Source organism: Salmo trutta, chromosome 23, assembly GCF_901001165.1.
Source record: "Salmo trutta chromosome 23, fSalTru1.1, whole genome shotgun sequence".
NCBI classification, from domain to species: domain Eukaryota; kingdom Metazoa; phylum Chordata; class Actinopteri; order Salmoniformes; family Salmonidae; genus Salmo; species Salmo trutta.
The window spans coordinates 33,332,769-33,358,527 of record NC_042979.1 but is presented as its reverse complement, the minus strand read 5'-3'; the positions used below and the strand labels follow the sequence as shown (position 1 = coordinate 33,358,527).

The window sequence follows — 25,759 nt, the reverse complement described above, 5'->3', positions numbered from 1 at the left end:
GTCCAGGGTTGGGATCAATTCAAATTGAAGGCAGTCAATTCAGGAAGTACTGAAATGCCAATGACTTCTCAATAAATTGAAAAGTATAAGCTATTTATTTGATTAGTTTTTCAATGTCTTTTTTTAATGTCAGTCACTTCCTAAGTGACTGCCTTTAATTCGAATTAACCCTGTCTCTGACACTAGTCAGAGCAAGACGCTTGTTCTTGTCCCCTTCAAACTCTGACCGTAGACTATAGGCCTAATAGGGGCAGAGAATGCTTTAAAAAGTAATTGACAAAGCGGTTTAAGCAGGATGGAGTGTTTGTGCAGTAGAACGCTTTTATCAGCGTGAAACACTCACAGGAATTCCGGTTTGGGATTGTCCATCCAATTCCTGCGTTCCACAGGAAGCTCTGGATAAAAAGCAACTGAAAAACGCCCAAAGGCATTTCATTTCTCTCCAGTCGGTTCACGGGGAGCATCTAAACATTAACCGTTGAGGTTTTATTCTAAGAAAAAACCGTGGGGACGAGCTAAAAATAAATTGCAACGATGGAAGAGTCCACTAAACTGGCTGTCAAGTGGTTGGAGTTGGTTCCCATGGCAGCATCTGCTCAGCGTGCGCGAGACGCAGCACCACATGACCCCATACTGAGGGGGTAAGAAGAGTTTTTTTCGTTTATCTTATCTCATCATTTGATTAACTTTTGGAGAGAAAAAAAACGTATTTACTATACTTATGTAAGATGTTTTAATTGTGTTGACTAAACAAAGGTGGCTATTAAGCCCTCTTTTTAAAAAGGACACTCAGTTTTATATTAGACATGCATAGCCTAACCTTACAACTCAAATATGACAAATCATTGCCACATCATTGGGACCCGTTTCGACCAAGCCACAGCCGACCACGACCAAGGGCGCGAAACGGAATAGCTTTATGATATGCTATGAGCATTTATGGGCCTGTCTAAATGGAAATGACCTTTTTGTCGTGGGTGTGGCACAATGGCGGGGTTGGAGGGCATTGTGCTAGTCAACTCATTGCAAAAATCTATATTTATTAATGTATGAGAATGTGGTATGCTACAACAACAATTAGCCTACATTTAACAATCTATTTAGAAAGGTGGCATATTTCAACAAAATGTATCACATTCGATGAGAAAATTCCCACCGGGCACTGGTTGAATCAACGTGATTCCACCAAATGAAATTATGTTGAACCAACCTGAATTAGACGTTGAATTGAGGTCTCTGCCCAGTTGGTTGTCATTTTCCCTGGTAGGCCTAGGCTATCAATAGCTCTGCTAGAAATGGACAACAAAAGTATGAATGTGGATGATGCTATTTTTAGGACCTGTTACAGGCTACAGCAGCCAAGTATTTTCAAAAGACGCCCAAACCATATTATCTTTCTCCAATGCAACTCCAGCTTCTTTCGCTCTTGGCCACGGTAGCGCTTGTAATAAATAGCCTACAAATAAATTCAAGTGAAATCTCTGTGTAGTAACGCGGGGAGTCCCCCGTCGCGGTTGCGAGATACCCAGCTGGCTCGAGCCGGAGGGGTGCTGCCGCGGGTACCCCCCACGCGCACTCTGACAGTTAGTAGGTTTGTAGGCTACTCACGGAGACGGAACCTGCATCTGGACTGACAGAGAGATATTACTACAAGGCTATAACACAAGACGACTCACAGGGAAACGCTCACTAGGCTTCTAACTAGCATAGCGAGTGGATTAGACCGAGGTTTTCCGTTTTGCTAGACATTTCACATTTTGGACAAGGGAACAGTGCGTTGCTACTTAGCTGCACATGGAACAGTTGTAAGTTCAAAAGTGAAAACCAATATCATTTAATTTCACTAAATTACAAGGAGCACATTGGAATTACTATATCAGACTTGTAAGTTGCACGTTTTCATTCAATTTCAGCCCATTACGCACATTAATTATATAGCCAATGCGTACGATCCGTTCACTTTTACTTTTGATATGACCATATCAATGATATAATTTCTATAGGCTAAGCTTGTTATACTTTGTGACTATTATTAATATCGGTAACTTTTGCATTATGTTGTAGGCTACTGAGAAGAAGTGTGTGTGTGTGCGTGTATGCGAGAGTGAGATAGAAAGAAGAGCAAGAGCATCTCTGGCTCAGAGGCAAGTTTGCGGTGTGTGATCTAATGATGAAAGTATTGTAAAACACTGCCGTCTGTTGGCCACTGTAAGAAATGTGTCGCATGTGCCAACTGATTAGTTAAATAATGATGCATTGACTGGACCAGTGTTGCCCTAGCACTTAACAGCTGATTCAAATAACCAACTTTGCTAGGGCAAAAAACAAAACGTGCACCCAGGGTAGACCGACTTTGGGAAACCCTGGACTAGACCAGGGCAATGAGGGCATGTTCCATCCATTGAGTGTTGGGATAGCTGTTGTTTACTTTGAATACCAAGCTCGTTAGCAGCAATAACAATATTTGAATATCTCAACTAGATCAATATTTACCTGAGTTCACAGCCTGGTCTCATAGACTAGATGTAACATAGTAAACGTATATCCTGGACACTGAAATTAGTAAAATATGTTAGATTGGTAAGGTTACATAAGACAGATGGTTACTTAAGGCAAAAACGAAAGTAGGGTGGTTGGTCACGGTGGATGGGTGGGCGTATAACACAAATGTCTAACCACCTAGAGGTTGCGAGTTCGAGTCTCATCACGGACAACTTTAGCATTTTAGCTAATTAGCACCTTTCCCTCTACTTAGCATGTTAGCTAACCATTCCCCAGTGGTGGAAAAAGTACCTAATTGTCATACTTGAGTAGAAGTAAAGATACCTTAACAGACAATGACTCAAGTGAAAGTCACCCAGTAAAATACTACTTGAGTAAAAGTCTAAAAGTATTTGATTTTAAATATACTTAAGTATCAAATGTAAAAGTATAAATCATTTCAAATTCCTTGTATTAGGCAAACCAGATGGCACAATTATTTTTTTATTGGATAGTCAGGGGCACACTCCAACACCAATGAGTCCGCCAAATCATCAGCAGTAGGGATGTTCTCTTGATAAGTACGTGAATTGCACCATTTTCCTGTCCTGTCATGCATTCCAAATCAAACTAGTACTTTTGGGTGTCAGGGTAAATGTATGGAGTAAAAAGTACATTATTTTCTTCAGGAATGTAGTGAAGTAAAAGTTGTCAAAAATGTCAATAGTAAAGTACAGATACCTCAAAAAACAACTTAAGTAGTACTTCAAAGTATTTTCACAACACTGCACTTCCCCTAACCCTAACTTTAACCCTTTTTAGCAAAGCCTACCCCTAACCTTATCCTTCTTAGCTAACCCTTCCCCTAACCTTAACCCTTTAACCTAACTCCTAAATCTAACCCTAACCCCTAGCCTAGATTACATTAGCCAACTAGCTAATGTTAGCTACCTAGCTAGATTCGTAACATATCAAACGTTTTGCAAATTCGTAACATATAATAGAAATTGTAATTCGGAACATTTCATACGAAATGGCCGATGGACAGCCACAAATTAATACAGACCACATGAAACGTAATATATCACATTAAATGGAGTGTCTTGAATTTACGTACAGAATAATACGAAATACTCTGAGTCCAGGTTGGAGTTCAGAGGATTTGAGCAATTAACCCATTTATCGGTCCAGGTGAAGCTGTTCAGTTTGTTTGGTTTGACCAGGTCTGATTTGAGTACCGTAATTTCCGGACTATTAAGCGCACCTGAATATAAGCCGCACCCACTGAATTTAAAAAATATATATTATTTTGAACATAAATAAGTCGCACATGTCTATAAGCCGCAGGTGCCTACCGGTACATTGAAACAAATGAACTTTACACAGGCTTTAACGAAACACGGCTTGTAACAAAAAATAAAAAAATAGCAGTAAGCTTTAGTTGTCTTTTTGCACTGAGTCAATTCCTCACGCTGCTGTTTCCAACGTCTTATCATCGACTCATTAAGACCAAGCTCCCGTGCAGCAGCTCTATTTCCTTTTCCAACAGCCAGATCAATCGCCTTCAACTTGAAAGCTGTATCATATGCATTTCTCCGTGTCTGACATGATGAGGGTGACAAAATGACTACCGTAATCAGAAAGATGGGAAGTTTGAGAGCGCTCGATTTAATCTAAACAGTAAACAAAAAAGTTGTTTGACCTTAACCCGTTCGGCAATTTCATTGGTCTAATGAAAGCTTCATGCCGCCAAAAAACTGAGCATGTCACAGAATGTGTTTTTTTGGAGAGAAAAAAATTGAAAGCGGGTAAAATCCATATATTAGCCGCGTCATTGTTTAAGCAGCGAGGTTCAAAGCCTGGGAAAAAAGTTGCGGCTTATAGTCCGGCATTTACGGTACTGTGTTCTCGGCTGGGGAGAGTTCTGGTTAGATCGTGCTACGTGTGAACTGAAGATGAACTCAGTGTGAACTGTGTGTGTTTTAGGGCTCCATGCGGTCAGGGAAGATGCACAGCATGTCTCAGGCAGAGTCAATGGCATTGGTTTATGATTCTGCCAGTGTCAAATCCCCACCTCATGCACTCTCACACATCCCCAGGGGTATGACATAATTCTCTTAGGTAATCCATTCAGGAAGATAGAGGTGTGTGCTCTTCATCTTACAACCCACACACTTTATCTGAACATGGAAATGGCAGTGACGTTTGACCTACCCTTATCCTGCCCACCCTTCCCATTTTTATATTTGAGTAATTTAGCAAACACTCTTATCCAGAGCAACTTACAGTAGTGAGTGCATACATTTTTCATTTATTTTCCCCTGTACTGAGAATTGAACCCACAACCCTGGTGTTTTTTGCATATCCCAACTCCGAGTGGGGTCATGGCCAGGGTCTGCCAATATCAACAGCAACCCTGGAGCAATTAGGGTTTAGAGCCTTGCTCAAGGGTACATGGACAGATTTTTCACCATGTCGGCTCGGTGATTCGAACTTGCAACCTTTCGGTTACTGGCCTAATGCTCTTAACCAGGGGTGGGCAACTCCAGTCCTCGAGGGCCTGATTGGTGTCACACTTTTTTTCCATCCCTAGCAAACACAGCTGATTAATCAAATTGCATTCTAAACTGAGGATCATGATTAGGTGATTATTGGAGTCAGGTGTGTTAGCTGGGGCTGGGGAAAAACTGTGACACAATCAGGCCCTCAAGGACTGGAACTGCCCACCCCTGCTCTAAACGCTAGGCTACCTGCCTTCCCCTACCATCCCCTCTCTCTTTCCACAGGGGAGGAACCCTCAGACACAGATGTGGTAGTCTCTTCCCCCACCCAACCCACCGTCCATAACCCCTCCTTGGGCCCGACCTTGGTAACCCCCGACAGGCACGTTGTGTTGTAAGCTGATCCTGTCTGAAGCCATTAGGGAGATATTCTCCATACAGGGATTCACAGAGCCTCACTCCTCAGACTTACACTTAGACAGATAGACAGCCCCCAGCCATCGTCTGTCTGTCTGTCTGTCTGTCTGTCTGTCTGTCTGTCTGTCTGTCTGTCTGTCTGTCTGTCTGTCTGTCTGTCTGTCTGTCTGTCTGTCTGTCTGTCTGTCTGTCTGTCTGTCTGTCTGTGTCAGTCAGCATGGACCTCTGCCTAGGTGGGGTCACCTGGGACACCGCAGAGAGAAGGGGGGGGGCACTGAGATATTGGAGTATGGGGTAAAGGGAAAAATGTTTTTATGGGTCTTTATTGCCTAAAAGTCTTTCCTATATGGTGCTTTATCACCTGTGGAGGTGAGTGTCATGTTGTCTGTTGTGCAGGGAGAGTGAACCCAGGCATTGGCTGCTTGGTTTAACATGTTTCTATTAGAGAGGATAATGTCTGTAGAAATAGATTGTATGAAACCAACAAGGTTGTGGATTCAATTACGTGTTGATATCATCCACCTATCAGCCAGAGGTTGTTACATGTACTATATTCCCTGTGGGAGTATGACTCCGACTATTGGCAGCAGTAGCCAGTCTCACAACCTTATATTTAACTACAATCTAATCATCGGCAACACAACTGCTGACTGTGATGTTCTCAAACCACACCAGGCACTTTGTCAAGCAGCATGGCTGTGATAGCTGCACACCTTAAGGTCTTCTTTGATACTTAAAATTTACACTTGATCTACTCTAAAGATAAGAGCAGACTGGAGCTATGCTGTACTGTACTATTGCTGTGGCGATTTGTGAATGAACCCAAGCTGAGTAAGGTTTGCGTGTTTGCTCTCTGGGCGTGGAGCCAATAGAGGATCAGAGAGACATGCTCGCTGTCAGCCAGGGCTTAGCGGCACCTCCAGCCTAACTCTGTCTAAGTCCCAAATGGCACCCTGTTACCTATATAGTGCACTACTTTTGACCAGGGCTCATAGGGCTCTGGTCAAAACTAAAGTATGGGTGACATTTGCAACGCAGACTAACTCTTTGTTCCCTGTCAGGCTAGCCCAAGGCTAAGAGCAACCCCCCAGGGTAACATTAGTGTTATGCTATTGGCTAGAACAAGAACCAAAGCCCTGGCCTATATAGGATCAACTCCAGGTCTGCTGATGAATCCCAAATGGCACCCTATTCCCTATATAGTGCACTACATTTGACTTGAGTCCTATGAGCCCTGGTCAAAAGTAGTGCACTATATAGGGAATAGGGTGCCATTTGGGATGTAGCCCAGGTTAACTGTAGTGCCATCTTGGAGGCTAAATCAAAATTCAGAGTCAGAGTACCCCCAGCTCTTCTGAAGGTTAACCAAACTCATGCTATAGTTCAATCTAACAGAGTGGAAAGGGAGCTAGGAAGAGATTATGGGACAGAGCTGGAGGTAGACCTATCTTCACTTTATGTTCTGAGAGACGGGCCAGTTCACCCTGGCCTCACACAGGATCTGTCTCTGTGTGTGTGTACATACATGCGCGTTATGTATATGCATGTGTGTGTGTGTCGCCTTGGTATGGGTATCTGTGTGTGTGTGTGGGTCAATAGACAATATAACAGAGCTATAATAATATCCAGGGTTTTAGGGCAGATCAGGGGTTCAGATAACACCACTAAACCAGCTGTACGGTCTCTCAGGGCCTCATCATCCAGACCACCCTGTTGGCGCCATGTCTGTCCCAAATGGCACCCTATTCTCTGCATAGTACACTACTATTGACCAGAACCCTATCTGCCCTGGTCAAAAGTAATGCACTATATAGGAAATAGGGTGGCATTTGGGGGACACCACATGATGCCACCTTTCTCCCTGGGGCCTGGCTGTGGTGGGGAGTGACGGGTTAACAGCCCTCTAGTGACAGGTCATCATCCAGGGACCGTAGGGGTGCAGTGTCGGAGGAGTCCACAGGATGTTGGTTAGCAGGGAACATTAACCCAGCAGAGAGAGCATGGTCAATGTTTACACCCGCACACACACACACACACACACACACACACACACACACAACCTACCGCTCCGAGCGCCCGACAAACAATCTAGCTCAGACACTCAGCATGAAGCACAAACATGGCTCAAAACATCTTTACAGTCGGTAGCAAACAGTGTTCTGAGCGGAGGGGGTATAGTAACCGCCAAAGTGCTAAATCTGGTTACTGCACCCCCTTACTGCTACCTGTTGTCTGAACTCATTCACTTTTACGACAGCCATGTTTAAAATCACCCACCAGGGAAGCACAATCAAATCTATTTTAAACAAAACTCATAAAATCGGGGGATCATTATATAAATAAATGGGTTGATTACATGAAGCTTTTCAAGATGAGGGGCTCTGCCGTTCATACAAAGAGCTGTGGTAGGGGAACTGGAGTCATGTAACAAATAAAACAGTACATAGCTATATATTATGAATATAGTGAAAATATGACCTGTGTGAATTAAGGTTAAATATTTTCCCGGTATTTTACAAATGTTTCGTCCCGAGAATAAATAACTTTTCTCCTGGGTAACCCGGTATTTCTCGCCAAAACCGGAAGTGTCATTCAAAAGCATTCTAAAGCATATAAATAAACCTATGTCTGGATTTGATTAGAGCTTTGATCGAAGATTCAGGCCTGATGCTACCTGAGCCTGATGAACCATATATTAAATACATTTTATGAGCATTTTATGACCCAAAAAAGCCCAAATGATTGTGCTGTTATCCAAAACATATGCTACTGCACATTACACATGACAGGAAAAACATAAAAGCCTATAGATGTAGTTAGCTATATGCGCTCTTGGGTAAATAAATTAAACTAGCTCCAGTAGCCTTATTTATTTGAGTGTGGACTATATTACTGTGTGGTGCAAATAAATTAATAAATAATAAGTACTGTATTGTATTTTTCTGGATTATATGACTGGAATTACACACATTGTTCAATCCATGATAAAGCAGGGAGAGAACATGCGATTCTGGTGCAGCACATACGGCCTAAAAAGTGTAGGCTAGCGAATTGGATTTTAGTTTTGAAATATAATGAGGCCTATTTGCATAATAAGTTTTGTTGTCCTTATCTTCATCATTTTAATGACATCCTTGAATAATATAGGACTAAAATTAGATGCAGGAAGGCTTTCACTTCTGATCACGAACATTGAATGGTTATGGGCCTGAATAAATAACTGCTACAGCCTACTGCCATCGCGCGTTCACTCTTCTTTCAAACTACCCATGAGTTCTATTGGTTGTTGTATTTAACATTCAACAAACAAGAGCTTGCGTCCCTCTTCGAATAGTCTATTGGTATAAAAAAATCACAAAAAAATTATGTCCAGCAAGCTATTCTAGTCTAGCTTTTCCTGCATGGGACTCCAAGAGCTAAGGAGCCTTTTTTAAGGAGAGAGATGAGATGATAGGTCTACATTAGAGGTCGACCGATTAATCGGAATGGCCGATTTAATTAGGGCCGATTTCAATTTTTCATAACCGTCGGTATTTCTGGACACCGATTTCCACCATTATTTAACTAGGCAAGTCAGTTAAGAATACATTCTTATTTTCAATGATGGCCTAGGAACGGTGGGTTAACTGCCTTGTTCAGGGGCAGAACGACAGATTTTTACCTTGTCAGCTCGGGGATTCAATCTTGCAACCTTACGGTTAACTAGTCCAACGCTCTAACCACCTGCTTTACTTTGCACTCCATGAGGAGCCTGCCTGTTACGCAAATGCAGTAAGAAGCCAAGGTAAGTTGCTAGCTAGCATTAAACTTATCTTATAAAAAACAATCAATCAATCATAATCACTAGTTAACTACACATGGTTGATGATATTACTAGTTTATCTAGCCTGTCCTGCGTTGCATATAATCGATGCGGTGCGCATTCGCGAAAAAGGACTGTCGTTGCTCCAACGTGTACCTAACCATAAACATCAATGTCTTTCTTAAAATCAATACACAAGTATATATTTTTAAACCTGCATATTTAGTTAATATTGCCTGCTAACATGAATTTCTTTTAACTAGGGAAAATGTGTCACCTCTTGAAACAGAGTCAGGGTATATGCAGCAGTTTGGGCCGCCTGGCTCGTTGCGAACTGTGTGAAGACTATTTCTTCCTAACAAAGACAGCCAACTTTGCCAAACGGGGGATGATTTAACAAAAGTGCATTTGCGAAAAAGCACAATCGTTGCACGACTGTACCTAACCATAAACATCAATGCCTTTCTTAAAATCAATACACAGAAGTATATATTTTTAAACCTGCATGTTTAGCTAAAAGAAATCCAGGTTAGCAGGCAATATTAACCAGGTGAAATTGTGTCACTTCTCTTGCGTTCATTGCACGCAGAGTCAGGGTATATGCAACAGTTTGGGCCGCCTGGCTCATTGCGAACTAATTCGCCAGAATTGTACGTAATTATGACATAACATTGAAGGTTGTGCAATGTAACAGGAATATTTAGACTTAGGGTTGCCACCCGTTAGATAAAATACGGAACGTTCCGTATTTCACTGAAAGAATAAAAGTTTTTTTTCGAGATGATAGTTTCCGGATTCGACCATATTAATGACCTAAGGCTCGTATTTCTGTGTGTTTATTATAATTAAGTCTATGATTTGATAGAGCAGGCTCGCACGCATTCATTCAAACAGCACTTTCGTGCGTTTTGCCAGCAGCTCTTCGCAATGCTTCAAGTATTGCGCTGTTTATGACTTCAAACCTATCGACTCCCGAGATTAGGCTGGTGTAACCAATGTGCGCGCTAATAGCGTTTCAAACGTCACTCGCTCTAAGACTTGGAGTAGTTGTTCCCCTTTCTCTGCATGGGTAACGCTGCTTCGAGGGTGGCTGTTGTCGATGTGTTCCTGGTTCGAGCCCAGGTAGGAGCGAGGAGAGGGACGGAAGCTATACTGTTACACTGGCAATACTAAAGTGCCTATAAGAACATCCAATAGTCAAAGGTATATGAAATACAAATCGTATCATGAGAAATAGTCCTATAATAACTACAACCTAAAACTTCTTACCTGGGAATATTGAAGACTCATGTTAAAAGGAACCACCAGCTTTCATATGTTCTCAAATTCTGAGCGAGGAACTTAAACGTTAGCTTTCTTACATGGCACATATTGCACTTTTACTTTCTTCTCCAACACTTTGTTTTTGCATTATTTAAACCAAATTGAACATGTTTCATTATTTATTTGAGGCTAAATTGATTTTGATGTATTATATTAAGTTAAAATAAGTGTTCATTCAGTATTGTTGTAATTGTCATTATTACAAATAATAAAAGAAAATCGGCCGATTTAATCGGTATCGGCTTTGTTTGGCCCTCCAATAATCGGTACCAGTATCGGCGTTGAAAAATCAGAATCGGTCGACCTCTAGTCTACATGCATTGTGAACTATGCTCCATACTGAGATGGGCTGTATATCCCCACCCTGAGCGTTGATGATTCATCATACAGAGGCCATAGAATAAGGCTGTAACCTAACAAAATGTGGAAAAAGTTAAGGAGTCTGAATACTTTCTGAAGGCACTGTATAATTTAACAATTCACTTTTCACGCCATGCTGTTCATATAAATAATTTATTATAATTTGCTGGTTTGTCATCGTTATTTATTCCGGGAAAAGGGAGTGGTTTTGGGTGGTAAATCTCAGTAACCGGTTTCCCGCCATTCAACCCTAGTGTAAATGTTGAACTAGTCATTTGCTGTCAAGTGAAATGAATGTCAGTGCTGGTAGGTTAATAACTGGCACATTTCTTATTATACAGAGCGAGTGGTACTGTTTCTCTGAGTCTCTGACTTTAACTCTCTCTCTCTTTCTGTGTGTCCACCTCTACCCCATTCCATTACAACATTTTAGGCCAGGATTCAATCCGATCGTCCCTTTTTGGCTATGCACCATTTAAAGGTGATGTTACTGCAGTCGCAGAGATGGCATTCAAATTAAATGCTGCAGATGTTGGCTCAATCAGAAATGTCAACCGCGCTACAACGTGGATCTTCCGGATTGAATCCTGGCCTTATTTTAGTAACAGAGCTACACTCTCCACTGCAGAGTCAACCTCGTCATAGTATTAAAACAGTATGTACATCATCTGTTTTAACTTAAAGTATTACATAACCCATTGCTCAAAGTCAATCAGTAAGTATGTAATTTGTCAGCGTGCTCAAGCCTACCTGCCCTTTAAAGCGAATTGATTATGACCAAGGTGTGGTAGATGGGGGTTGGAGACTGGGCTCTGACACTATTTAATGTCCTCTATTAGGACCATTCACAACAGCTCTTCGTCTAATGCTGTCAGGGTAGCTCTGGGTGAAGCTCTAGTGGAGAGTAGGCGTGTTAACCCCAGTGTCTTGGCTAAATTCACAATCTGGCCCTCATACCATCATGGCCACCTAATCATCCCCAGCTTCCAATTGGCTCATTCATCCCCCCTCCTCTCCTCTGTAACTATTCCCTAGGCCGTTCCTGTAAATAAGAATGTGTTCTCAGTCAATTTACCTGGTAAAATGAGGATTAAAAAAATGAAGAGGGGGAGGAGGAAGAGGGAAAGGGAGAGGAGGAGGGGGACGAGGAGGGTGGTTTGAGTGTTCTCACTGACACGACACAGCTGACAGTAAGACTAACTCTGACCAATGAATGCTGTCAATCTCAAGTGGCCCATATTCTGCTACAGAGATGTTTTCTGAAATGGTGTGGGAACTGCTATTTGGAGTGTTGTTAGGAGATGGATTCTGTTTGACTGTTTATAATTGGGGGTAACACTTAAGCTATGAGAGTGACGAAGTAAGCTAGTACTGTCTCTGATGTTAGAACTCAGTGATCTTCTTTCTATCACGGTTTCTCTAACAGGTTAGATGTTGATATGACTGACTGGGATTCAAACCCGGATCGTCTGCATCACAAGTGGAGTGGAAACGTCAAGTGGAAATGCATGAAAAGAGTGAACAGAAGTTACTCTTCACTTTCTGAAGCCTAACCTCTGTGTTTGTCCCTCTCTGTGTGTACCTACAGGTAGTTGACATCCTCCTCCTAGAAGTCTAAAACAAGGGGCTCTAACATCAGAGAGAGAGACACAGCCCTTCTCCCCTTCCCCTCATCCTCCTTTCTTCTCCCATTGGACAGAGAGAGAGCGAGGGAAAGAGCGAGTGAAAGTGAGAAAGAAGAGGGAGACATGTATCAAACACTCCTCCTCTCCTCCTCGCTCTTCATCCTCCATGTGACGGCCACTCCACAGTTCCACGGTCACCACGGGTAACAGCTCCCTCATTCCATTTCCTGTGTATGTTATTGGCCGTCACCCATTATTGGTCCCTGGGATGGCTCGGTTACATGGGCCTCTAGCTTCAGTTACACACCAACAATTTACGGAGTTAATTGGGGGCTATATATTTAGAATGGTTATTTGCTTCACTTGGCATTCTCACCCTGAGTAAATGTATACTGATTGTCCAGATAACATTTACGACGGTGACATGTTGTATTAGACATATGTCAACTCTAAGGAGATGCAGGTTCCTTGAGATCTCAGTTGATTTGGCCAGAGAAGAAAACAAACTACAACCCTTACAAAAGATCAAAGGGTGATGAAAGGTTAGAGGTGACTCTCAACTCAAGACAGCTTCAGTGGCGATAACATTGGCCAGTCAGCGTCAATTACATGTCAGTTAACTGCCACTGACAGAGACCTCGAGGTCACGTCATCAACTGAGGGTTAAAATACTTGACGGACTGATTAGTTCTCAGACTGGTTAATTAGACCACCACAGCAGGTTTTAAACCCAGTCTCAAACTGTCCCATGACACAGCACATTCTATATGTGAATGCTTCAGAGGTAATCGAGAGTAAGTGGTGTAATTTCACATTTTAAACCATTACAATTCCTGTCAGTAATTTCACTTCCAACATTAAGTAAATTGTTCATTTGACATCAAAGAATTATGATTATGTTAAATTTCATGACTTGGAGTGTAGCTAGCTGTTGTTAAACCTAACACAGTGACAGACTGATGGCAGCAGAGACAGTCCTAATTTAATATAATATATGCCATTTAGCAGATGCTTTTAACAGTCAAACATGCATTACTTTTTTATGTATGGGTGGTCCCAGGAATCGGACCCACAGTTCTCATATGTTCCAAAGAATACCTCACTAGCCTCTACCTGTGTGAGTGATCTCACCTGTGTGTTCCTACGTGTGTTGCAGGAGGAGGGTGTGTGGCAGAGATATTCATCACAGCAGTGTCATCACGACGACAGAGTCGTTCGTCCAGCCCGTTCACAAACCCTACATCACCCTGTGTCAGGGGCACCGCCTCTGTAGCACCTACAAGTAAGTGACACAGCCATGACTCTCCTGACCACTACTGTTGCTATCACTGTCAATATCTCTAATGCTATCAATGTCAATATCGCTATCGCTGCCAATATCTCTTGATATCTCTATCGTTGTCAATATCTCTATTGCTATCCCTGTCAATATCGCTGTCGATATCGCTATCACTGTCAATATCACTTTCACTATCGCTGTCAATATTTCTATCGCTGTCAATATCTCTATTGTTATCAATATCACTATCATTGTCTCTATCACTGTCAATATCACTATCATTGTCAATTTCTTTGTCGCAATCACCATCAATATCTCTATCACTGTCAATGTCGCGATCGCTGTCAATATCTCTATCGTTATCAATAACGCTATTCGTAGTCAATATCTCTCGCTATCACTGTTGATATTGCTGTCAATATTGCGATCACTGTCAATATCGCGATCACTGTCAATATCTCTATAACTGTCAATATTTATATCGCTGTCAATATCTCTATCACTGTCAATATTTATATCGCTGTCAATATCTCTATCGCTATCACTGTCAATATCGCTATCACTACCAATATCGCTATCAATATCTCTATCGCTATCACTGTCAATATTGCTATCACTGTAAATAATGCTATCGCTGTCAATATCTCTATCGCTATTACTGTCAATATCTCTATCGCTATCAGCATTGCTATCACTGTCCATATCGCAATCACTGTCAATATTGCTATCACTGTCAGTATCTGTCACTGTCAATATCTCTATCGCTATCACTGTCAAGATCGCTATCACAGTCAACATCTATATCGCTATCACAGTCAATATCTCTATCGCTGTCAATATCTATCGCTATAGCTGTCAGTATCTCTATCGCTGTCAGTATCTCTATCGCTGTCAATATCTCTATCGCTGTCGCTTTCAATATCTCTATCAATTTCACTGTCACTGTCAATATCGCTATCAATATTGCTACCACTGCAAACCCACTGGGCGCACACTGGTTGAATCAACGTTGTTTCTACATGAGCCTGAACCAACGTGAAATAGACATTAAACTGATGTCTGTGCCCAGTGGGAACATCCCACCTAATCTTATCATAATACCATGTACAGTAGAGGTGTGCCGAGTAGTCGGACAAAACGAGTATCGTAAAGGAATATGGGCAATTTTCTGGATACGATTATGATCCGAGTATTTCTTTAAATGATCCGTGATCGGGGGAAAAAAAGTTATTTTCAGGTGCCAGAAGGCATCTTTCTCATGTCAGTCAGTCACACCCCTAATAACAACTTGTTCTCAACTTGCCTACCTGGTTAAATAAAGGTGAAATAAAAAAATAAATAAAAGATGAGGTGCTACATAGGCAAACTAGCCAGTTGAATTATTTAGACTGTCTGTAAAGAGAAGGGCAGGCTATACGTTGATTCTGCTGCTCTAATTGGATAGAATGAAGCTCTATTTCTCAGTCCACTTGCTTCATAATTTCACCCAATCACTTTCACTTCTCTGTTTCGGTCTAATCAGTCATATTCCTGCTGCCCAATGTTCCCTCTAAGCTGCACACGTGCACGGCTGTGCACCTCCTCCAGGACTGCCGCCCAGAAGAAATTAGAGGTCGACCGATTATAATTTTTCAACACCGATGCCGATTATTGGAGGACCAAAAAAAGCCGATACGGATTAATCGGCCGATATTTATTTATTTATTTATTTATTTATTTATTTATTATTATTTTATATATTTGTAATAATGACAATTACAACAATACTGAATGAACAATGAACACTTATTTTAACTTAATATAATACATCAATAAAATCAATTTTGTCTCAAATAAATAATAAAACATGTTCAATTTGGTTTAAATAATGTAAAAACAAAGTGTTGGAGAAGAAAGTAAAAGTGCAATATGTGCCATGTAAGAAAGCTAACGTTTAAGTTCCTTGCTCAGAACATGAGAACATATGAAAGCTGGTGGTTCCTTTTAACATGAGTCTTCAATATTCCCAGGTAAGAAGTTTTAGGTTGTAGTTATTATAGGACTATTTCTCTCTATGCCATTTGTATTTCATATACCTTTGACTATTGGATGTTCTAATAGGTACTTTAGTATTGCCAGCCTAATCTCGGGAGTTGATAGGCTTGAAGTCATAAACAGCGCAATGCTTGAAGCATTGCGAAGAGCTGCTGGCAAACACAGGAAAGTGCTGTTTGAATGAATGCTTACGAGCCTGCCGCTGCCTACCACCGCTCAGTCAGACTGCTGTATCAAATCATAGACTTAATTATAATATAATAACACAGAAATACGAGCCTTAGGTCATTAATATGGTCAAATCCGGAAACTATCATTTCGAAAACAAAACGTTTATTCTTTCAATGAAATTCGGGAACCGTTCCGTATTTGATCTAACGGGTGGCATCCATAAGTCTAAATATTGCTGTAACATTGCACAACCTTCAATGTTATGTCATAATTATGTCAAATTAGTTCGCAACGAGCCAGGCTGCATATACCCTGACTCTGTTGCACAGAACGCAAGAGAAGTGACACAATTTCCCTAGTTAAAAGAAATTCATGTTAGCAGGCAATATTAACTAAATATGCAGGTTTAAAAATATATACTTATGTATTGAGTTCAAGAAAGGTGTTGATGTTTATGGTTAGGTACACATTGGTACAACGACAGAGCTTTTTTTTCGCAAATGCGCTTGTTAAATCACCCGTTTGGCGAAGTAGGCTGTGATTCAATGATAAATTAACAGGCACCGCATCGATTATATGCAACGCAGGACAAGTTAGATAAACTAGTAATATCATCAACCATGTGTAGTTAACTAGTGATTATGTTAAGATTGATTGTTTTTTTATAAGATCAATTTAATGCTAGCTAGCACCTTACCTTGGCTCCTTGCTGCACTTGCATAACAGGTAGTCAGCCTGCCACCCAGTCTCCTCGTGGAGTGCAATGTAATCGGCCATAATCGGTGACCAAAAATGCAGATTACCGATTGTTATGAAAACTTGAAATCGGACCTAATTAATCGGCCATTCCGATTAATCAGTCGACCTCTAGAAGAAATACCAGGCTGCGCAGAGATGCAAGAGATTGAACTTCATTGAGTTAGCCCAATTAGTTTGCACTATATAGATTGTTTTTTCTGTGATCGAATCAACGTTACATCATCCCCTTTTCAATGCAACAATCCAAACCAAATGTAACGTTGCAAGATTGAGTCTGTGATTTTTTTTTCGAAGGCAGAGCCAGAGCGCAACGAAGTAGAATTCTATTGGCTGGGTAGCCCACGAGCAGTCTTTCAATCACCTGAAAGTGAATGTGCTTTTCAGATCAGTTCAGATCAGAGTACAGAGCCGCGCGTGCGCACATTTGTTGATATTCTTTGCTAGTTAGCGAGTTATTAGCCGGGTTATAGATGCGTATAGGTCAGCAATGGGGAGTTACTGCTTCCCACAAGAGCACAATCTGTAGGCTACATTTCAAACTGTCTTTAAAAAGTCAGTCAGGTAAAAAGCTTATGTCTTAATTAAAGGGGCAGTGTTGTATTTTGAGACAGGCTTGAATATGCTAATAGGCAGAGGGGTTGCCTACATTGTCTAATTATCTGTATAGTAATAATAATAAATTGTATATCGTAAAGTGGTTTCTTGCATTATAGACAATACAATGCAATTTACAGTCACCTATTTGGCCCATGGTGTTACAGACCAAGTAAAAAATCATTAACTAATGTCAAGCCCTGCATAATATAAAAACGTTTTTAAAAGTCTCATGCAATGTAGGCCTGCATTGAACACCACAGGCTACTGTAAACTATATCATAGAAATCCAAAGCTATTTCCACGTGAAAATAGCTTATTGGCTACTGTCTAAAACTGTAAGGGTACAGCCTCACTGTTCACCTTAAACTCGCATTCAAGTTTCCGCTCACAAGAACAAAAATTTGCTCAGTGCCCCAAAAGAATTGAGGGAACATTGCTGCTGCCTCTTGTTAGCCTGCAACTATGATGAATCAAATGGCAAGGATGTTTGCTATCAATGTGCATAATATCTAAAAAGAAGGGAAAGTTTGGGAACAAAGATTCTGATTGATAGCAAACTGCCCGCTACAATTTGAGGACACAGAGCCCTCCACGGCTCCTCATCTGCAGCTTGTTTGGTCTGGAAACGTGCAGGGAGGGAGCTTATTTGCCAATATCTACTTAGGCATATTAAAACATTTCATTTTTTTCCCGATCACAAGTAACATCCGATCCGACTATCAACTGTCTATTTACAGATACGATTATGGCCATGTCAGCACAACCCCTAATACCACCACAAGGTCCATATATCACTGCCTAAACAGGACATCATTTATTAACAACACAAGCAGGGACCTTCATCCAGTCTGTTTCCAGCTGTACCATATTTAATATATGCCATTTAGCAGACTTAGTCATGCGACTAAGTCATGCGTGCATTTTTTTTTTTTTTTATGTATGTATGGGAATCGAACCCACCATCCTGGCATTGCAAGAGCCATGCTCTACCAACTGAGCTACAGAGGACCACATATTTAGCATTGTCTATACAGTCTGACCTCAGCCAACCTCATGCAATACATTCATCTCTGACACAGAAGATGTTAAGGTGAGTTTATACAATGTTCTACAATGTTTATTTGTTAGCAGGGCTACACTCTAAAGAAGTTAGACAGCTCCTGATAAGTTTTGACAGAGGAGTCTTATCCCTCCAGCACAAGACCGACCGCTGTCCTCACGACCGCTGTCCTCTCTGTTGTCTCACTTTCTCTGTTCATCTCTCTCTCTACCCCCCTGCCTCCATGTCTCTCTCGTGCTTTCCCTCTTTCTCTCCTCCTTTGTCTCTCTGGCTCACTCCCTCTTTCTCCCCCCCTCTCTCTTTGTCTCTCTGGCTCACTCCCTCTTTCTCCCCACTCTCTCTCTATGTCTCTCTGGCTCACTCCCTCTTTCTCCCCCCCCCTCTCTCTGTCTCTCTGGCTCACTCCCTCTTTCTCCCCCCCTCTCTCTTTGTCTCTCTGGCTCACTCCCTCTTTCTACTCCCTCTCTCTCTATGTCTCTCTGGCTCACTCCCTCTTTCTCCCCCCCCTCTCTCTTTGTCTCTCTGGCTCACTCCCTCTTTCTCCCCCCCCTCTCTCTTTGTCTCTCTGGCTCACTCCCTCTTTCTCCCCCCCCCTCTCTATGTCTCTCTGGCTCACTCCCTCTTTCTCCCCCCCCTCTCTCTTTGTCTCTCTGGCTCACTCCCTCTTTCCCCCCCCCTCTCTCTTTGTCTCTCTGGCTCACTCCCTCTTTCTCCCCACCTCTCTCTCTTTGTCTCTCTGGCTCACTCCCTCTTTCTCCCCCCCCCTCTCTCTCTTTGTCTCTCTGGCTCACTCCCTCTTTCTCCCCCCCCCCTCTCTCTCTTTGTCTCTCTGGCTCACTCCCTCTTTCTCCCCCCCCTCTGTCTCTATGTCTCTCTGGCTCACTCCCTCTTTCTCCCCACCCTCTGTCTCTATGTCTCTCTGGCTCACTCCCTCTTTCTCCCCCGCCTCTCTCTATGTCTCTCTGGCTCACTCCCTCTTTCTCCCCCGCCTCTCTCTATGTCTCTCTGGCTCACTCCCTCTTTCTCCCCCCTCTCTCTATGTCTCTCTGGCTCACTCCCTCTTTCTCCCCCCTCTCTCTATGTCTCTCTGGCTCACTCCCTCTTTCTCCCCCCTCTCTCTCTATGTCTCTCTGGCTCACTCCCTCTTTCCCCCCCTCTCTCTCTTTGTCTCTCTGGCTCACTCCCTCTTTCTCCCCCCTCTCTCTCTATGTCTCTCTTTCATATCATACTCATACACAGAAGTGGGTCATGGCGGTACATATTTTGGTGGAATATAAATATCAAGAAATTTGTGTAACTACGGGAAATGAACAGCCAGCCCACAGAGACCACTGCTGTGTTTATCTTGGACAACCTCTCCCTCTGTGCTTACGCACTCTTTCATTCTTTCCCTCCTTCATCTCTCTCTCTCTCTCTCTCCGCAGCAGACTGCTCCCAGCCGACAACTATAATTATAAACTTTTTTTCCCACCATGAGACTGATGTTATTGATTAATTTGTGAGACATCTTTCGTGAGGCTATTTTTCTCTTTCCTGCTCTCTTTCCCTCTTTCTCTCTCTCTCTCACTGAGGACAATGCCAGGAAACATTTCAGCAGATTTCAGTGAAACAGCAGAACCCAGAACTGGCTTGGTGTCAACCTCACCCCCTGCCATCCTTTCCACATCCTCACCCTCTTGTCACACACACTTGGTAACCATTGGTCCATGGTCCAGCCTAATATACCTGTGCATCCATGTCTGCTGACATGGAGAAAACTCTAGGAGCTCTGCACGCACACACTATTTCTCAGAATCATTACTGAAACCTATTTAAGTGTCTCTGTGTGGGCAGTAAAGACCTTGTCTGACCTAGCTGTAACGTTCTGTTGTGTGTTTCTCCAGGACAGTGTACAGGGTGGCGTACCGTCAGGTGACCAGAGCAGTGCCAGTCTCACACTCTTACCCAGAATGCTGCCCAGGTTGGCGACGACTCCACTCACACAACTGTAACCAAGGTAATAGGGGTTTACACTCTCCTAGCATCCCGTACCTGTGCATGTTCATTTTTTATTCTATTTCTCTCTGTCCTCCAGCGGTGTGTGGCCAGTCCTGTGTGAACGGAGGAACATGTTTAATACCCAACCACTGCGCCTGTCCTCTGGGATGGATGGGTCGCCACTGCCAAACAGGTACACACACACACACACAGTCTTGTACAGCTAACCTTGTGGATAGCTGTACAATTCAGTCCCATTCAAAATCCAATTTCCCCTAACCTGTACTCTTACCTTTATGTTAACCCAAAAACCTAACCTTAAACCTAACCCCAGCTCTAAACCCTAAATCTAACCCTAGCTCTTAACCCTAAAACTAACCCTAGCTCCTAACCCGAACCGTTAACGTAATTCTAACCCTAACAGTATCAGTGACACCCAGTCTCTCCTCCCTCTCTCTGTCAGATGTGGATGAGTGCCGTGAGCAGCAGCCCTGTTCTCATCAGTGTGTGAACATGGCAGGTAGCTACCACTGTGTGTGTAGAGAGGGCTACAGGCTGGCAGGAGACACACACTCCTGTGAGAACCTTCCTCCTCCTCCTCCTGCCTCTTCCACCCATCCCAGTCAAGAAGCAGCAAACGATCACATACCCCCCTCCAGTGATACAGGTACACCTCCACCATTTTCTTTATCTGCAGACATGATAATCAATCATGTGCGTGTGCTATGTATGTGTGTGTGTGCACGTACATGTGTGCTGTATGGGTGTGTGTGCTGTGTGTGTGTACGTACGTGTGTTTCAGCAAAGCCTCCAATGGGAGTGAAGAAGAGGACAGACAGGACCACAGCCAGGCTCTTGGTCCATTATTACTTTTGGTACGCGCTATGCCAAACTCTACTCGTACCGTGAGTAATAATGCACTGAGACTGGTACAGACTGCAAAGTGGACCGCATGCAGTCAGCAAGGTGTGGTGGTGTATGTTATGACCAGATGGACCACACTGATAACCAGTATAAACAAAGATTGATAGACCAACTGCAGTCAGCAACCAACAGTTTGTGGTCATGTACGGTATGACCCGGTGAACCATGCTGATAACCACTGTTTGAACATCAGCTAGCTGTTTGATGTAGACCAGGGATGGCCAGCTTTGATGGGGGTGGGGGCCACAAAAAAATCAGAACTCATCATGAGGGGCCGCAGTGGCTCGTGGGTCACATTCCATACCCACACATGCAGTCAGAGCCAGCCCTAGGCTTTTGGGGCCAGGGGCCCTAAGCTAAATGTTGTTGTACTATTCTAACTATCCACGGGTGGGGGGCAGTTGCCCATCCCTGATGTAGACCTTTCTTCCCCATCTTTAACATAGGAAAACTTCCTACCATTCCAAAACGTTCCTTTAGTATCCAGTGAAACATCCTCCTCTCCCACACTTTCACACACTCAAGCTATTCTCTAAACTGCTGCATATCACTGAAGAAAAGGGAAAAAACAGCTCCCATAGATGCGCTGTGTTTGGCGTAACTTAGCAACAGGCTAAAATAACCTCCCCTGTCTAGAAGTGGCTGGATGGAACCCAAAGAAATTCCCATTTCTCTCAGACTGTAGTACGATGAGCATACAGTACTGTACACACATAAAAAAGACTAATAATTTCCTCTACCTTATGTCTAGATAGAGATGAGATATACATGATAGATTGTCTTACACACTAAAATACACAGAGAGAGAAAAACAGCAGTAAAAAAACAGATATGATAGATTGTACTTGGTGTAGGTGACGCAGGGGGAATATGTGCAGGCTCAGTACAGTTCTGTTCTCGTGGCCAACAAAGTGCAAGGCCAGCAGGCTGCTGCAGCATTAACATCAGCAGCAGGATTTGTCTTGGTTAATGGCACTATTATATCTATGAACTGTTCATATCCAGGCTGAGGTATGATGTTGATGAAGATCACCAAGATAAACAAGGGAATAAATGCCCTGCTCAGACCTTAACAGCTCTCGTCTGAATCCCTCCATATTTTTTTCTTCCTTCTCAGTCTCTCTTTTCTTGCGCTCTCATTCCAGCTTCGTCAACTTTATCTGCTGGGGGTCGCCCCCCCACCTCCCTCCCACCCCCCTCCCTTTCGACTCTTGTCCCAATAGTCCACATCTGGGAGAGATTGAGCTGTTCTCAGCCTTAGCTCCGTGGCTGACCGGGGGGAGACGTGGGGTTTGTACCCAGCTCTGAGCCCATAGCTCTGGGGACCTGTCATGGTGAGCAGGGGGACACTCGGTGGCTGGTTGGACTCAGGCCAACTTAGCTCACCCCTCCTTGTCTTGTAACTGATACAGGACAACATGTTTAGCCATGATGGACTGTGTGTCTTATTAATAGTGCCCTCTCTTCCAGTTACATGGTGTGTGTGTCATTTCCCCATATCCTCGGCCCCTTTTGCAGTCTTAAGTTATAGATTTGTTACCGGCTTCACCCCTAGCACTGAATTCCCCAGCCAGCTTGTGGTTCTGTGGTTCTCTTCCCATTTGTTTCATAGCTGTGAGACTGAGGCCCCCTGTCTGCTTATGAATCACTCTGGAGCAGGATCGGAGTAAGATGCTGAAGTCATTATCTATCTCAAAGACATGTCACAAGTCTAAGCTTTAGATAGAATAGGAAGGATTAACCATCGCACTCTAAAAATTGTCAGACTCCAGCCACCGTGGTCATGGACTGTTCTCTCTGCTACCGCACGGCAAGAGGTACCGGAATGCCAAGTCTACGTCCAAAAGGCTTCTTAACAGCTTCTACCCCCAAGCCATAAGACTCCTGAACAGCTAATCAAAGGGCTACCCAGACCCCTCTTTTACGCTGCTGCTACTCTTTGTTTATAATCTATGCATAGTCACTTCAACTCTACCTACATGGACATATTACCTCGACAAACTGGTGCCCCCGCACACTGACTCTGTACTGGTACCCCCTGTATATAGCCTGGCTTGTTATTTACTGCTGCTGTTTAATTATTTGTTACTTTTATTTTTTTACCTAACCCTTTTTTTTCTTAAAACTTCTTAAAGCATTGTTGGTTAAGGGCTTGTAAGTAAGCATTTCACTGTAAGGTCTGTTGTATTCGGTGCATACAATTTGATTTGTCCCCAAATCTTTGTAAACTAACCCTACTGGGTCATATTCAGTAGGGTTCACTGTAGCAAAACGTTTTGCAGCAGAAAATTAAAATCTGTGTTCTTATTGAAGCAGGTCAGGTAGTACCTCGTAGTTTTCAAAAAGTTTTCTCCCAATACACAACACCATTGTGCAGATAGAGGGTGTCTTAAATACTGGTGATCCACAGTGTGATTGTGTGTGTTGTCTACAGGTGGAGGGTTTGGGCTGACTGAGAACGTCACAGAGGAGGTCCAGAGCCTGAAGAACAGAGTAGAGCTGCTGGAGCAGGTACGACTGCACCCCTGTTCTCTACCATCACAGCTTTGTTTTGGGGAATTTTCAGGACTTTCTGGGGAGTAAAAATGTATTCCCATTCAAAATTCTACTTTCCCTAACTCTAAACCTAACCTTAACCTCAAACCCTAAACCTAACCTTTCAGCCAAAAATAGCATTTTAACAAATTCAGGACATTTAAAAAAATATATATATTATTTTCCTACCTTGTCAGAACATTCTGGTGACTTGTCAGGAGATTGTGGTCCTGATAAAGTAGGAAAATGTGTACACACACATTCACACGGTCTCACAAACAGGTGTACATACCCTCTCCCTCCCTATCCTTGTAAAGTCCCCCTTAAACCCTTGCCAGTACCCCTCTAGCATCTCCCACCCACTCTGAGCCAGCACCAGGCACATACACGTTAGACTGTTACGCTGGTGTATTATCAAATACCACTCAAGATGTAATCATGAACTTTGTTAACCAACAGAGAACACACGCACTCACAAAACCCAGCATCCTTTGAAATGCCAGACTGTCCTAGTGACCTTTTAAACGTCTTTTTAGTTTTTCATTAGAAGTCATGTCGTTAATGCTCCGTGGATTACAGTAAAAGTAAATGAGGGGATGCAGGCAGCTGAAATGGGAGGATCCGTATAATATAGCAGTACTTTCACATTACAGCGACCGCTGTGATGGCAAGACGGATTGTGTAGGGATTTGTTGCCAATAAGGAAATAAATTAGTTTATTTCTCTGTATTGCTGTCATCCTCTCTGTTGTTGTGTTAGTCACATACACTAAACCCCCTCATCTTTTCTCCCTGCCACTGCCCTTCTTCTCTCCCTCTTTTATTTCTCTCCCTCTCCCCTCACTCTTCTCTCTCCTACCTCCCTCTTCCAAACCTCTCTCCCTCTTCCAAACCTCTCTCCTCTCTCTCTTGCCTCCCTCTTCCAAACCTCTCCTCTCTCCCCCATCTCTTTCCTTATCTCCTCTCTCCCTCCCTTTTCACCTCTCCAGAAGCTCCAGTTGGTCCTGGCCCCTTTCACCAGTCTGTTCCCCATGTCGCTGGACGAGGGCGTGTCTGAGAAAACCAGCTTCCTGTCCCACTCCTTCCAGCAGCTGGATCGCATCGACTCGCTCAGCGAACAGGTCGGCTTCCTCGAGGAACGCCTCGGAACCTGTGAGTGGATAAAGTCAAAGTTTAAAATATTTTTTTATTGTACTCTTGTTGGACAGGACAAAGTGGCCATATAAAGGCTTGAAGTGGATGTGAAGTGATTTGGTTGACTATGGATAGTAACATTGATTTGTCCTTTGTTGCTAAAGGTTCCTGCCAAGAGAATTAGAAACAACAGGACTGGGTCACCCTCACCAACCAGATATCTCCACACAAGTCTGAGTCCACAACACAATAGGAATGGAATGAATGCCCCAGCCCAGCGATATGGAGGAGGAATATTAGTAGAACATAGGCCTACTCAGTGTTTTGTGTATTCCTGTTCCTATACCAGCCCAAAGGCTAACTTGAACACTAGCTCTATGATGGGCAACCCTGTCATGTGCTATATGTCAGTGACACATACAACCCATTTAAGTGTCCCTTTCCTTCTCCCAACAGCATCATTTCATGTCATTGCTGTATTACGGAGACATAGAAGAGCATATAGCATCACCACCTGTGACGGTTATAGGGGCCTCATTCTCCCATTAGCACATTACCTGAGAGTCAAACTGCCAATTTCACTCTGAAGGATCTGGTTTCCATGTTTTAGGTTCACATCAGTCCACTGTCAGAGCCCCCATGGTGGGGTTCGCATGGACATCTGTATTTATGTATTTAAGTTAGAATTCCTTGTGCTTATTTCATAGAGCTACAATAGACAGTTTACTTTTTTTTTACCTTGTTTTGTAACTTTTTGTAATAAAATGTATTAAATCAAAAA

General features: G+C 42.9%; 1 protein-coding gene across 5 annotated transcripts; it reads left to right on the top strand.

The window, feature by feature from the left end:
* Window positions 1–442: 442 nt before the first annotated feature.
* Window positions 443–25,759, top strand: egfl7 (EGF-like-domain, multiple 7). 5 transcript variants are annotated; one of them, XM_029709908.1, is made up of 9 exons: window positions 446–641; window positions 12,473–12,712; window positions 13,666–13,791; window positions 20,293–20,405; window positions 20,484–20,579; window positions 20,850–21,053; window positions 23,745–23,821; window positions 24,834–24,996; window positions 25,143–25,759. In XM_029709908.1, exons 2-9 carry the CDS (start codon window positions 12,633–12,635, stop codon window positions 25,160–25,162), a joined length of 879 nt encoding a protein of 292 aa, XP_029565768.1. In that variant the 5' UTR covers window positions 446–641; window positions 12,473–12,632; the 3' UTR covers window positions 25,163–25,759. The 5 variants fall into 5 exon arrangements, with proteins under 5 accessions (XP_029565765.1, XP_029565768.1, XP_029565767.1 ...); XM_029709905.1 differs by having other exon boundaries at window positions 443–641; window positions 20,293–20,579; XM_029709907.1 differs by lacking the exon at window positions 446–641 and adding an exon at window positions 1,437–1,805 and having other exon boundaries at window positions 20,293–20,579.

Excerpts from the sequence above, each read along its gene's own strand:
- egfl7 (XM_029709905.1), top strand. The coding sequence starts at position 12,633 with ATGTATCAAACACTCCTCCTCTCCTCCTCGCTCTTCATCCTCCATGTG. Across the intron at positions 12,713-13,665 it reads CAGTTCCACGGTCACCACGG|GAGGAGGGTGTGTGGCAGAG; the intron begins GTAACAGCTCCC and ends CGTGTGTTGCAG. Across the intron at positions 13,792-20,292 it reads CGCCTCTGTAGCACCTACAA|GACAGTGTACAGGGTGGCGT; the intron begins GTAAGTGACACA and ends GTGTTTCTCCAG.